This window comes from Tenrec ecaudatus, chromosome 18 (genome assembly GCF_050624435.1).
Source record: "Tenrec ecaudatus isolate mTenEca1 chromosome 18, mTenEca1.hap1, whole genome shotgun sequence".
Classification (NCBI taxonomy): Eukaryota; Metazoa; Chordata; class Mammalia; order Afrosoricida; family Tenrecidae; genus Tenrec; species Tenrec ecaudatus.
This window is the reverse complement of record NC_134547.1, coordinates 47,407,459-47,421,677: the sequence shown is the minus strand read 5'-3', so window position 1 is coordinate 47,421,677 and position 14,219 is coordinate 47,407,459. Positions and strand designations below refer to the sequence as shown.

The 14,219-nt window shown below is 49.6% G+C and overlaps 1 protein-coding gene across 2 annotated transcripts in view; it reads left to right on the top strand.

Annotated features, from left to right (window-relative positions):
• Positions 1–155: 155 nt before the first annotated feature.
• The window catches only part of BBS2 (Bardet-Biedl syndrome 2), a 47,663-nt gene continuing 33,599 nt past the window's right edge, over positions 156–14,219 (top strand). Inside the window, exons 1-5 of one of the 2 annotated variants that reach the window (XM_075536787.1) lie at positions 156–426; positions 5,091–5,318; positions 6,122–6,247; positions 6,493–6,555; positions 10,153–10,230. In XM_075536787.1, the coding sequence (XP_075392902.1) occupies positions 310–426; positions 5,091–5,318; positions 6,122–6,247; positions 6,493–6,555; positions 10,153–10,230 (612 nt within the window). In that variant the 5' untranslated portion in view covers positions 156–309. The remainder of the gene's footprint in view (positions 427–5,090; positions 5,319–6,121; positions 6,248–6,492; positions 6,556–10,152; positions 10,231–14,219) is intronic. The other variant, XM_075536786.1, reaches the window with a different exon arrangement.

The following is a 14,219-nucleotide window of genomic DNA, read 5'->3' as shown; positions in this document are numbered from 1 at the left end:
CCCCCCACCCCCGGTCCCGCGCAGCCGCAGAAGGGAGAGGGCCGCGCGGCGGGGAAGGAGGGCGGGCCCGCGCAGGCGCAGAAAGAGCCCCCCCCCGGGTCCGGGCCCGCGCAGGCGCAGAAAGAGGCAGCGGCCCGGGGCCGCCGGCTCCCGCGCAGCCGCAGAAAGAGGCAGCGGCCCGGGGCCGCCGGGTCCCCGGAGGTTTCGGGCGGAGCCGGAGGCCGCGGGGCGCGGCCTGGAAGCGGCTCTGCTGCTGTCCCTGCGCCGCACACCGCGGCGGGTGAGGCCGGCTCCGCTGCTCCAGCCATCATGCTGCTGCCCATCTTCACCCTGAAACTGCGCCACAAAATCATCCCTCGCATGGTGGCCGTAGGGCGCTACGACGGGACCCACCCGTGCCTGGCGGCCGCCACCCAAGCGGACAAGGTAACCGCCGCCACCGCGCCGAGCCCCGGCCCGCGATCCCGCCCCAGCGCGGGTTGCCAGGCGACCGTAGTCACCCAGTAGCTCCATCCTGCGCGCGATCCAAGCATCTCCAACGGACGCCGGCTGTACGGGAGCCCCTGTGCAGATAGGGAAACTGAGGCCCTGAGAAGGCTGGGGTTCGTGCCCGCGGGAACTTCCCCCACTTTGTCTCACACACAAACCCTGACATCCTTTGACTCATCTCCCGAATTGTATTTATTAAACATTGGGTGCTTACTGTGCGCCAGGTGTGCGACTCAGACCAAAAAGACACGGCACCTCAACATTCAGGCTAGACTTTTACCAATAGCCTTCTGTGTGTTGGGGACTCAGAGACAGCACTGGAGTCGCTGCTGTGAGAACATTTGCAGTCCTGAAAGACCACTGATGGAGGTGGTTCGGAGCCCTGCCACCTGCAATCCCTGCTCCAGAGCCATGGGCAGTAGCTCATCCTTACTTCTTTCTGCCTTGGGGTCTGTTCTGACTTACCGCGACCTTATAGGGCAGAGTAAACGTCTCTGGGTTTCTGAGGCTGTAAGTCCCTGTGGGAGTAGAAAGCCTCATCTTTCTCCTGCAGAGCAGCTGGTGGTTTCAAACGGCTGGCCTTTGAGTTAGCAGCAAAACCTGTAGCCAGCTACACCACCAACCATAGTGACCCATCAATCAGAGTGGAGCTGCTAGGTTCCGGAGGAGGCAGGCTGCCTCCTCTTGATAAGGCTGTGCTCTTTACAAAGGGTCCCGCTGGCACAGTGGGCTTCACATTGCAGTGGTAACCACAAGGTCAGCAGTTCGAAACCACCGGTAGTCCCCGGGGGAGAAAGGCGAGGCTTTGTGCCTCCGTAGAGAGTTATGGTGGGAATGGATTTGACGGCAGTGCGTTTGGGTTCTGAGTTTCTCATGATGGAAGCAGGTGGCCACATCGTTCTCCCACATAACCATTAGTGGGTTCCTCTCCCAGACCTTTCAGACTTTTTAGCAGCTGAACAACTAGCCACCAGGGCCCCTCTCTTGGCTCCAAAATTCGGAACTCAAACTCACTGCCATTGAGTCATTTCTGATCTGTGGAGACCCTATAGGACAGGGGAGCACTGCCCCTGTGGTTTTCCACGGCTTAACTCTACAGAAGCAGAACGCCTCATCTTCCTCCCTCCGACTGCTGGTGGTTTCGAACTGCTGACGTGGTTAGCGTCTCAGTGTGCAACCCACTAAAGCCACCCCAGCTCCCTTCCTGGCCATAGTACCTGCTATTTTTGTGACCTTGGGCAAGAGACCACATTTGGTTAAGAGGATTAAATAAGTTAATACCTGTAAATTGCTGGACATGCAGGCCTTGCTCAGTAATCGTTAGCTGTTAGTGCTGTCTTTTTATTATTCCCGTTCTGCTGATTAGAAATAGAGGTTCAGAGAGGTTTACAGCTGTGCAGTGTGAGGCCGCTCAAGTGGTGGGAGCTGAGTGAGAAGGCGTGGGCTCTGACGGGGATGGACTCTAAGGAGCTAGCCGGTGTATAATAGCTCGTATCTTGCAAGACACTTTGGCCTGTGTCCTCAGGTGGCACTCCGTGGGATACCTAAGCAGGAGGTAATGGTTCACGTTCCCTCTGATAGAATGGAATAAAGGGAAGTGCACTTTGCTGTTGTGAGGAGACACACGGACAGATGTCACATTCACATTTGGTCACAGTTTTGAAGGAAATGAGGACGCAGGTCCTGCAGAGATCCTGGATGAGTGGCCCCCTGGGCAGAAGACTCCAAGAGGGCAAGGGACTGAGAGTGGAGCTTGGCAGGCCGCAGGGAGGTGGCCTGGCCTGGAGAGAGGCCTTGAGCTGCGATGGCCACGTGCTAAGCCGCTAAACCAAGGACTGGTGGTTTGAGCCCACGCTGCAGGAGAAAGACCTAGTGATCTGCCCAGTCAGCATTTACAGACTGATGGACGGTTGCTGTGAGGAGCCCTCGTGGTATAGTGGTTATGCATTGGGCTGCTCACCAAAAGGTCAGCAGTTTGAAACCACCAGCCGCCCCGAGGGAGAAAGACGAAGCTTTCTACTGCCTTGAAGAATTAGAGTCTCAGAAACTCATGGGGCCAGTTCTGCCCTGTCCTCTCAGGTCTCTGTGGCCATGACTTGATGGCAGTGAGTGATCGATGTCGAGAAGTCCCTGGGTGTTGACACAGTGGGTGCTGGGGGTTGACTTGTGTTTTAGGGAAAGGCTCACTGCCTGGTGTGAGGAGGAGAAACAGGGAGACCAGGCAGCGTCCTCTGTGGGAGACCTTCCCTGAGAATGTGGCCTGAGTGGACACGGGATGCTCAATTGTAGGATTGTTTCCAAAGATGAGGAGGAAGCAAAAAGGCCTGGTGTCTGTGTCCGGAACGTTAAACAAATCTGAAACGTTCTGACCTGATCTGTTACCCTGCGATGTACAGGGAAAACCAAACTCACCGAAAACGACCTAGTTTATGGTCCAGGTAATACATGGATATATCATCCTCTTTCAAAAACTATTCACAGTTAAGCTTGAAGCAATCGTTGATCGCGGGGCCTGCAGTGTTGCCAGTTTGTGAAGGACAGGCAGAGGCCTGGTCTCTCAGCCTGAGCAGGGATGTCTTTTTAAAGGGCTTTTGGCGGGGTAAAGATGAGCGCTCTCCTCTCATTGGGGAGCTGAGTGAAAGATCAGCGAATTTGTACTGGTATTTTCAGCAGCATCTTCGCTATACCAAACCTGTGTGCACTTCAGCAGCATCTTTGGACTAAAACAACACGAAACAACCCCCATCACCAGTGGGGAGACAGTCATGAGGGTCAGCAAACAGACCTGGAACTATGTGTATTTTTTCTCCTTAAAAAAAAAATTCTCTTTTTTCTTCTTTAAATATTTTGTTTTCTTTTTGTTTGGCCTGTGTCATAGTTGGTTTGCCTACTTATGCGAGATAGGCATGGGGAAGCAAGCCTGAGGAGAACAGAGTGGGACCAACGGTCCCAGGCGGACGAGGGGACGGTTGAGGGTAGCCGGGGAAGGCGGGGGGAGCAGGCAGTGCCATAGACGGGAACAACTAGGGAATTAGAGTCTACAACAAGGAGGAGATAGAGATCCTGGGGGTGTCGGAGCAACAGCAAACTAGCTAAGAGAAAGTTCTAAGAGGCAGAAATAGGGGGAAAGTGAGAGTGGGGCAGGAGGAAGGTAAAAGGAAACAGAGGAAGGACCCAGGAAGCAAAGCAATGGATAGAAGTATAAGCATAGGTGTGTACATATATAAATACATTGTCCATAAAAGCAGAGGTACTGGCCTATGTACATATATTTATAAAGCAATACACTGTGGTAATGGTCGAACTTCGGGCCTCTGCTCATACCTTCCCTCAATACAAGACCACTTTGTTCTAACAAAACGGCATTCTGAGATGCTCACCCTCCCAACGCAATTACTGAAGCCAGAACTGGTACATGAGCAAATGTGGTGAAGAAGGGGGATGGTCCTCGGCTATTAAAAGATACAGTGTCTGTAGACAATGGAACATCCCCCCACAGAGGGGCCACAGGGAAGGGATGAGTCAACCAGGGGGCAGGTAGTGTATCGATGAAACACACACTATTCCTCTGGTTCCTTAAGGCTTCCTCAGCCCCATTATCATGGCCCCAATCCTGCTTCTTAGTTCAGACTAGACTGGAACATGTACACAGGGATAGAAAAGAGAGGGGGCTGACGACACATGGAAACCAGGAACAGGAGTGGGAATAGCAGTACCAGAAGGGTGAGGATGAAGGGGGCGAGAGGAAGGGAGAAAGGGGGAACTGATTACAATGATCGGCACATAACCATACACCCCTCTCCAGGGGGAGGAACGGCAGAAAATGTGAGGGAAGGAAGACAGCGATAGGTGTAAGACATGAAAATAATAATAATTTATGATCTACCAAGGGGGTAGGGGGTGGCCGGGGGAGGGGGGTGGAGAAGGAGCTGATCCCAAGGGCTCAATAGAAAGTAAATGTCTAGAAATGAATGAAGGCAACATACACACAAACCTGCCTGATGCAGTCAGCGTATGGACTATAACTGGAGTTGTAAGTACCCCATAAAATGTTCTTTTAATAAAAAGTTACCGTCTTCAAGTTGGTGTCGATCCATAGTGACCCTGTAGGACAGAGTAGAAGTGCCCCGTGGGTTTCCCCGACTGGTTTCTCACAGGAGTAGAAAGACCCAAACTGCCCTGCAGTCGGTGCCGACCATGGTGGCCCCTGTGAATTTCCGAGACTTAAAACTGTTTACAGGAGTAGAAAGCCCATCTTTCCCCCCTGCAGAATGCCTGGTGGTTTGAACTGCTGACCTGGCAATCCGCTTCCAAAGATCACAGCCTTGAAAAGCCCAGGGGGCAGTTGTACCTGTGCACGGGGCTCCGCCGGGACCTGGAGCCTGTGCTGGAATCGACTAGCAACAGCAGCCCCTTCTCCACTGGCTTTGCACGGGCCGTGATACCTGCAGTGGAGCACAGAATGTGGGGAGTGGGCTACGTGACCCCTCATGGCTTCTTGTGACCCTTGCTCTCTGTTAACAGTTCTTAAAAAATAAAGTGTGAAGTTAGCTTTACCTTTTTGTGTTTTACGGGAGCGTGTTGGGCTGCTTTTGTTGTAGGTTTTAATTCACAACCCTCACACCCGGAGCCAGCATTTCCACGCAGCCAGGGTCCTGCAGAGCCCCCTGGAGTCCGACGTCTCTCTTCTCAACATCAACCAGGCCGTCAGCTGCCTGGCCGCAGGCGTGCTGAACCCCCAGCTGAGCTACGATGCTCTCTTAGTGGGGACACAGACCAACCTCCTGGCTTACGATATCTACAATAATTCAGATTTGTTCTACAGAGAGGCAAGTATCCCCCACTCTGACCAGAGAATAGAATGCCCAGTACCCAGGAACAGCCATTACCTGGAATAGTCAATAACCAGGAATAGCCATTGTGTTTGGGTTTTTTGTGCTTAAAAGAGATTAGATATAGATTTTGTTGGCTTTCTGTTGTGGCTATTGTAATGTAGTTAAATAACATGGCGCTCTGGCCACTCATACCTGTTTCATGTACTTGGAACGTATTTATATAGTCATGGGTGGTAACCACCTGGTAACATGCCAACTGGTCTCTCATGATGTGTATTAGCGAGGCCACCATTTGTCAAGACTTCTTACTGAGAATTCACCCAGGATCCAGGAAGGGCCCCCCCCCCCCCGCCCCGGTCTCCTGGTGGCCTGGTAGCCTCATTGACAGGGGCCTGTCACTTTCCCTCCCTGAGGAATTCAGAGAATCATTAAAGAGATAGGGGGAGCAAAGAGAAAAACACATTTTGCCTTCTTCAAAAGGGATTAAATTATGCTGTAGACAAGGAGTCTGGGACATTTACTAATTCTGGGTGGTGGGAGTAAGGGTGTGGATATTCCTGTTAGTTGTTTTTGGTAACTTTACAATGAAACTAAGCAGTGGTAAGAAAGTTGGGTCAAATGTATCAAAAAAGATTTACCTGGAAGCTGATGAAAATGAGGTGCACAGGTTGAGGGCTTAGCGGGCCAGTTCGCCCGGCCTCTGCACCTGTCTTGGCATAAGTGCCAGGAGTCACAGCCCAGCTCTGGCACGCTGCAGCCCAATACCCGAGATGTGTGCCGCCTTCTCTTCCCCTTAGGTGGCAGACGGGGCCAATGCAATCGTGTTGGGCACACTGGGAGACATTGCCTCGCCCCTTGCAGTCATTGGTGGGAATTGCGCCCTGCAGGGTTTTGATCACGAGGGGAACGACCTCTTCTGGACGGTAGGAGCTGCAAGGCATTCTTTCTCTGATCTTCTCACAGATGGTGACTTTGAACACCCCTGCGTCTGCTGGGTGTCCTGTGTGTGTGTATTAACCACTGACTACTGAATAAAGAAACATTTATATTCTATGTGCATTAAAGCTAGGAGTTACTTGAATAACAGCTCTTGGTAGTGTGTATCATCCTAGCTTGTCGGAAAAGTTCAAAAAGATGCCCTCGTAAAGCTCCTTGGTTTTCCTTTCAGGTTACTGGAGATAACGTGCATTCCTTGGCCCTGTGTGACTTCGATGGCGATGGGAAGAAGGAGGTACGTGGGGCCGGAGATGCCTCCCGTGTGCTCAGCCGTGACAGTGACAGTGACAGTGACATTAGTGGAGAGAGCTGTTAGCTTCTCAAGGTGGACTTTGGCGTCCTCCTGCTTAGAGGGGGTATTGACTGGTCTCATTGGTCTTTCTCTCTCTGAACAATGCGCCCCTCGCACTGTCTAATAACAAAGCCCAGGGCCACCGCGTTTCAAAGACAGAGAAGGGCAGAGGGCCGTGCAGTTCACAGGACCTCTGTCGTGGTGCTAGACTTACCATTTGCTTTGGAAACCGTATTAGTAAGTCATTTTCAGTTTGGGGTAACAGCCTTGCTGATCAGCTCTTAGCCCTTGAAACGATGCGGGTTGTGGGGGGGCACGGATGGACATAGCTCCCCTCTTGCCCCTGGGCACTGTTGCTGGGTGCCGCTGAGTCAGTGCTGTGTCGGGGAAGTAGAGCTACCCCACAGGGTGTGCAAGGTCCCATGCTTGACGGGCGCAGACTGCCAGGCCTTCCTCTCGCAGAGCTGCTCCACCGTTTCCGTTAGCAGCCATGCACTTCACGACTGTGCCCACAAGGCTCCTCCCACACATGCTGGGCTCTGGCATTTGAAGCAGGGCTTCCATCTGCAGGCAGTGAAAGGCGCTGAACCAGGGGGCATTTCCAGGCACATGAAGGGGCAGGACCTGCAACCTCATGGTAGGATAAGATCTGCAGTAGACACTTGTCCGGTAGGAGGAGCCCTGGTGGCATTGTGGACTTCATGTTGGGCTGCAGTCCGAAAGGTTGGCAGTTTGAGACCACCAGCAGTTCGGAGGGAAATGCACAAGGCTCTCTACTCCCAACTGCCCTCTGTGAGTTTCCCTGCCCTATAGGGTCCCTCTGAGTCATTAGGTTTGAGTTTTAGCCTCTCCCCTGTCCACTAGCTGCATCTGTTGACGTGGCCACTGGGGGGAGTCTTCCTGAGTATTGCATTGTTGAGCTGGGAATCACAGGAAAGACTATCCAGGGGTAGTCGTCTACTCTGGGTGAGGGCAAGTTAGACTTGGAACTATTTGTATGCTCTCTCTCTCTCATTTCTTGTATTTTTTTCTTGGTGTCTGTCTATATAAGATAGGCAGGATAAGAATTCCCAAGGAGACAGCAATGGGCTGACAGTTGGGGGGCGGGCCGACCTGACATGGAAGAAGAGGAGGAGTGGGGAGGGGAGCGGTGAGCCACTAATGACGGGGACAGGGGAATAGCAAGGAGCTAAACTAGACTGTGAGGAGGGTGTAGCGTTCCTGGTTGTGTTTAATCGCTGAAATGTATCTGAGAGGAATGACTGAAAGGTGCATGATGGGTAAACATGATTGTGGAGCCAGAGGAAAGAAAAAAGAACAAGGACAGAACTCCGGATAGGGCAAGATATGACAAAGTAACGATGTATAAATTACCAAGGGCATATGAGGGAGGGGGGTATGAGGAGGGAGGGGAAAAAAAAAGAGGACCTGATGCAAGGGGCTTAGGTGGAGAGCAAATGCCTTGAGAATGATTGGGGCAGGGAATGTATGGATGTGCTTTATACAATTGAGGTATGTATATGTATGGATTGTGGTAAGAGTTGTATGAGTCCCTAATAAAATGTAAAAGAAGAAAAGAGAAAAAAAATGATTAGGGCAAAGACAGTACAGATGTGCTTTATACAATTGATGTATGTATATGTATGAACTGTGAGAAGAATTGTATCAGCCCCAATAAATTGTTAAAATAAATAAATAAATAAATTAAAAAAAAAGAAACAAAGCCACAGTTAGAATACACAAGCATACACACACATATATGAAAAAACCAGACGTAAAAAAATTGATTAAAAAAAAAAAGAAAGCAGAAAGTATATGTAGGTGTAAATGATGTCTATATGTGAATATATAAAGATAGGTGTATTTGTGTGTATATGGAAATACAATAAGGAAGCAGATAAAGACTTTGGGCCTCTACTTAAATCTTGGTTCTGTATAAGAACGGTTTGTTCGAATAATGTGGTACGGTTGATGAAGACAAAGAGGGTGCATAAGCAAATGTGGTGAAGAAAGCTGATGGAGCCTGGCTATCAAAGGCTGTAGTGTCTGAGTCTTAAGGGCTTGAAGGTAAACAAGTGGCCATCAAGCAGGGAAGCAAGAACGCCCACATGGAAGAAGCACACGAGTCTGTGTGATCATGTGGTGTCGATGGGAAAAGATACCAGAAATTCAGAACCAAGCAATCAGATTGACGTGAAGAATGTAGAAAAAGTGGAGACCCAAAACCCTCCTGTAAGACAGTTGGACAGCCCCTCCCAGAAGGGCCACATGAAGGGATGGTATGTCCAGCGTTCAGTACAGCACTGGTGAAACACATAACTGTCCTCCAGTTCTTTAATATTTCCTCCCTCTACTATTAGGGTCTTAGTTTCGCCTCACTAATCTTGTGAGACCTGTGTATGTTCATTTGTATAATCAAGGATATTCGATGAGTGAAATCCAAGATAGAGAAAACCCTTCAAAAGCAGTAATGGGAGTGGAGACCTAGTGCCCATCTGCAGACAATTGGACGTCCCTCACAGAGGGGTCACAGGGAAGAGATGAGCCAGTCGGGGCAGTGTAGCACCGATGAAACATACAACTTTCCTCTAGTTCTTTGCTGCTTCCTTAGCCCCACCATCATGACCTCAACTCCACCTTACAAATCAGATTAGACCAGAGCATGCACATGAATACAGACAAGAGCCCGCAACACAGGGAATCCAAGATAGATAAACCCCTCAGGGCCAACAATGAGAGTAGAGATACCAGGAGGATTAGGGGAGGGAGGGGGGAGAAAGGGGGAATCAATCTCAAGGATAAACTTAGTCTTAGAACCCCCTCCTAGGGGGACAAATAACAGGAAAGTGGGGGAGGGGCGACAGGACGATATAAGATATGGAAATAATAATCTATAACTTATCGAGGGTTTGTGAGGGAGGGCGGATGTGGAGAGGAGGAAGAAATAGGGAGCTGATATCAGGGACTCAAGTGGGAAGAGAATGCTTTGAAAATGATGATGGTGGCAGCTGTGAAAATGTGCTTGACACACTGGATGAATGTATGGATTGTGGTAAGAGATGTCAGAGCCTCCAGTAAAAGTATTAAAAAAAACCCAAAAAAACAGTAATGGGAGCGATGATTCCCAGAGGTTACAGGAAGAAAAGGGGGAGAAGGAGGAACTGATAGCAACGATGACTGTATAACCCCACTTGAGGGGAACAAATAACAGAAGTGTAGGTGAACGGGTACATTAGATGGTGTAAGCTACAGCAATAAATAAAACAAAATACATAATGTAATACTAAGGGTTCCTGGTGGGGAGGGGAGGGAGGAAGGGGGGTAAAGGGAAGCTGATTTTAAAGAGTTCAAGAAGAAAGAAAATGTTTTGAAAATGATGGTGGCAGCAGTTGAACAATTATGCTTGATGCACTTGAATTATGGATTGTTACAGGTGTAAGAGCTCCCTCCCCAAAAAAAAGACTACCATTTTTGTTTTTTACTGATTAAAGTTTGCTGTGCTCATGTACTGAACTGCGCTTGCGTTTTTTCCCCCTTCAGCTCCTTGTTGGATCTGAGGATTTTGATATCAGAGTTTTTAAAGAAGATGAGATTGTGGCAGAAATGACAGAAACAGAGGTAAGACGTGCCACCTGAGGGTGTTGCTAGCTCTGGGCAGGTGGGTGTACCATCAGTGTTCTCCCCGCGAGGCCGTTTTAGGATAGAAGCCGCCGTGAACGTGGCCTGGCAGAGGCGCCGAGCGCGGCTCCCGCCCAGGCAGGTCCCTGTGAGGCGGAGCTCTGATGGAGGCTCTCTCACCAGTCTTTGCCCCGTTGCTGGTGCTGCTGACCTCCCTAAGGCCCTCTGCACCTCTGCTGGTCCAGTGGTCCACTGCAGTAGACCGTACACATGCTTACGGGGTTTATTAGAGAAGTAGCAGGTTACCCTCCAGGGCCAGCAAAGACTCGATGTACAGATCTTCGGTCAGGGCAGACTTTTCTCGGCCACGCTCAGTCCTTGGCTTTGGTCCCGCGGCACTTTGGCCCAGCCTTTGCTCTGCTTGGACAAGCAGTGCAGTGCTCTTGGTTCCACCCGAAAGCACCACCCAAGGCCCCTTCAGTAAGCCTCGGCCTGAAGGCCCGCGGCGTTCTTGCTCAGAGCACTGGAAAGCCCCGTGCCTTTTTCTGCCGGTCTCCTTGTTCTGCTGCCGCGCTACTGACCATCTCTCCTGGTCCCTGGTGCTACAGTCTGTCCCCTGGGTCCAGGACCTTTCTAGTTCAGAACCTCGGGTCCAAAGGGCATGCTCCCTTCCTAGCTCTTCTTGGTGCTAGTCAGGACTCCTGTCCACCCCTGGGATGGCTCGCTGTAAGCCTCGCATGATGGCAAACCTGATTGCTTGCTTTCTTGCAGTTACATACACCTTGTTTGCATAGCCTCACCTTCACCAGGGGTCCATGTGCCTTATTTGCATTATTAGCAAACTGCCCAATCCCCTCTGTCTTCCACAAGCACCTTATTTGCATAGTCCCACCCATTCATTTAGTGGAAGTTACTTGACGGTGGCTAGACGGACCATAGAGAAGTGCTGCCTCAGTGGCTGTAGTGGAGACCCAAACCCACCTGTGGGATACTTGGACAGTCCCTCTCAGAAGGGACACAGGGAAGGGATGATAAATCCAGGGTTCGGGTATGGCACTGATGAACCACATAACTATCCTCTACTTCTTTAGTATTTCCTCCCCTTACTATTAAGGTTTTTATTTGTTTTACCTCATCGTGTTAGATTTGAGTATGTTCATTTGTATATTTAAGAGCATTCAGTACATGAAAGTCAAGATAGGTAACCCTTCAGAAACAGTCTCGGGAGTAATGGGTCCCTGAGGGTACGGGAAGAGAGGGAATTGGGAGGGGGAAACGGGGCTTAAAGCATTGATGATTGTGTCACCCCACTTGATGGGATGGATCAGCAGAATTTATGGGAATGGATATATTGGATTGTGTAAGATGTGGCAAAAAAATTATAGGAAAAAAAAGAATAAAGGTTCCTGGGAGGTCTGTTGGGGGAGGGAGGGGACCAAGGGGAGCTGATATCAAGGGGCTCAAGAAGAAAGAAGGTGTCTTGTAACTGATTGTTGTAGCAATAGTAAATACTGCTTGATGTGATTGAACTGTGGAATGTTAGATCAGTAAGAGCTCCCGATAAAATGACTGAAAATAATAATGGTAAAATAATAAAAGCGATGCCTCCAACTGCAACTACACCTTATAGAGAAGCACTTTGTAAATGTGTATTAAGATAGTTTTTGACCCTCAGGACCAATAATGAGAGTAGAGATACCAGGAGGGTAAGGGAAAGGTGGGGGATAAAGGAGGAACTGATCACAAGGATCTACATATGACCCCCTCCTAGGAGATAGACAACAGAAAAGTGGGTGAAGGGAGACATCGGATACTGTAAAGACATGACAAAATAATTGATAAATTATCAAGGGTTCATGAGGGAGGGGAAAAAATGAGCCGATACCAAGGTTTCAAGTAGAAAGAAAATGTTTTGAGAATGATGATGGCAACAAATGTACAATTATGTTTGACACAATGGATGTAGATGTGGATTGTGATAAGAGTTGTACAAGCCCCCAATAAAATAATTTTTTAAAAAATATTTTTTGAAAAGTCTGATTAAACAGAGAAAAATTATTGCATATAATTGTGCATGTACAGACATTTTCTTTAATGAGTGGATAAGGAGCCCTGGTGGTGTAGGAGTTACATGTTGGGCTGCAGTCTGCATGGTCAGCGGTTCAAAACCACCAGCAGCTCCTTGGGAGAAAGACTGAGCTTTCTACTCCAGTACATAATTACATTCTCAGAAGCCCACAGGGGGTGTCTGTGAGTCAGCAGGCAGTTTGGTTTGGGCTTAGACAGGTACATAGTGGTATTAGTTATGGCAATGCTTGGTGGTGCGCCTAGCCTAAGCCAGGCAGTCCTCTCAGCGCTTTGCATTAATGCTAACGAACTCATTTACTCTCTCATCGCACCCGGTTTGCAAGATAGTCTCATTGTGACCGTTTTTATAGATGAGGCATCAGGCTATTACGTCATTGGCCTAAGGTCACAGCTGTGAAGTGGCATGGCCGGGATGTGAGCCTTTGTCCCTCCTCCTCCTCTTCCTCCCCTTCCTCCTCCTGTGCGTTAAACGGGAGTGAAGTACTGTGTGCAGATGATGGTGCTTTTGCTTAGAAGTATTTTTGTTGGCATGCACCTCGCGGACCACACGGTGCAGCAGCAGCTGAGGCTGCTAAGCTGCGCTGTGCGGTCACCACCACAAGCCCACCACACAGCTGCTGCTCGCTTGCAGGCACTGTTGGCAGCTCCTCCTTTCCCACCGCCTCCCCTGCCACGCCCCTAGGCGATTCTTAGCTATGCGACGCTTAATTAATTAAGATAATTATTAATTAATGATAAATTAGTTATTTACCTATCCTGGATTTGACGTGCAGAAAAAACACAAGACAAAAACAAGAAACAAAACAGAACCTCCAACAGAAACGATAAACTAAAACAGAAAAACCTCAAGGAGAACGTAGAAGATATTAAACACCTGATCAAATTGAAAATGGGTCAAAGGGGAGATCAAATGAGAAGGGGCCACGCTTTTTTTTTCATGATATATAATTATTTTTTTCTTTTAACGTTTTATTAGGGGCTCATACAACTCTTATCACAATCCATACATACATCAATTGTGTAAAGCACATCTGTACATTCTTTGCCCTCCTCATTTTCAAAGCATTTGCTCTCCACTTAAGCCCTTTGCATCAGGTTCTCCTTTTTCCCCCTCGCTCCCCACTGCCCCCTCCCTCATGAGCCCTTGATAATTTATAAATTATAATTTTGTCATATCTTGCCCTATCCAGCGTCTCCCTTCACCCCCTTTTCTGTTGTCCATCTCCCAGGGAGGAAGTCACATGTAGATCCTTGTAATCGGTTCCCTCTTTCCAACCCACTCACCCTCTACCCTCCCGGTATCACCCCTCACACCCCTGGTCCTGAAGGTATCATCTGCCCTGTATTCCCTGTGCCTCCAGCTCCTATCTGCACCAGCGTACAACCTCTGCCCTATCCAGCCCTGCAAGGTAGAATTCGGATCATGGTAGTTGGGGGGAGGAAGCATCCAGGATCTGGGGGAAAGCTGTGTTCTTCATCGATACTACATCGCACCCTGACTGACCCGTCTCCTCCCCTAGACCCCGCTGTGAGGGGAGGGGCCACACTTTTGAGCTTAAGCAGAGCTCCCTCAGTTGCCTGTGCAATGTCCTGTCTGAGAGCAAGCTAGTGGCCTCCCTGGCCTGTGGTCAGAGGGAATTCACCGAGGCTTAATCCACGTGGGAACCGAGCAAATGGATTTTAGGCTTCCGCGGTCATCCATAGCCTCCTGCAAACTGAGCATTCGGAATTTAAGCTCCAACACCATCCCCTCCTCGGGCGTGAGTTTGATGCTTTACTCCTCGGACCCCGTGGGCTGCATGCATATTGGGTGTGCATTTAGTTGCTGCCTCACTTAGGCTGCTTGACTGGAGACAAGTGCAAGACCCCAGACTCTATTCTGCTGATCTCTGGGCACCACC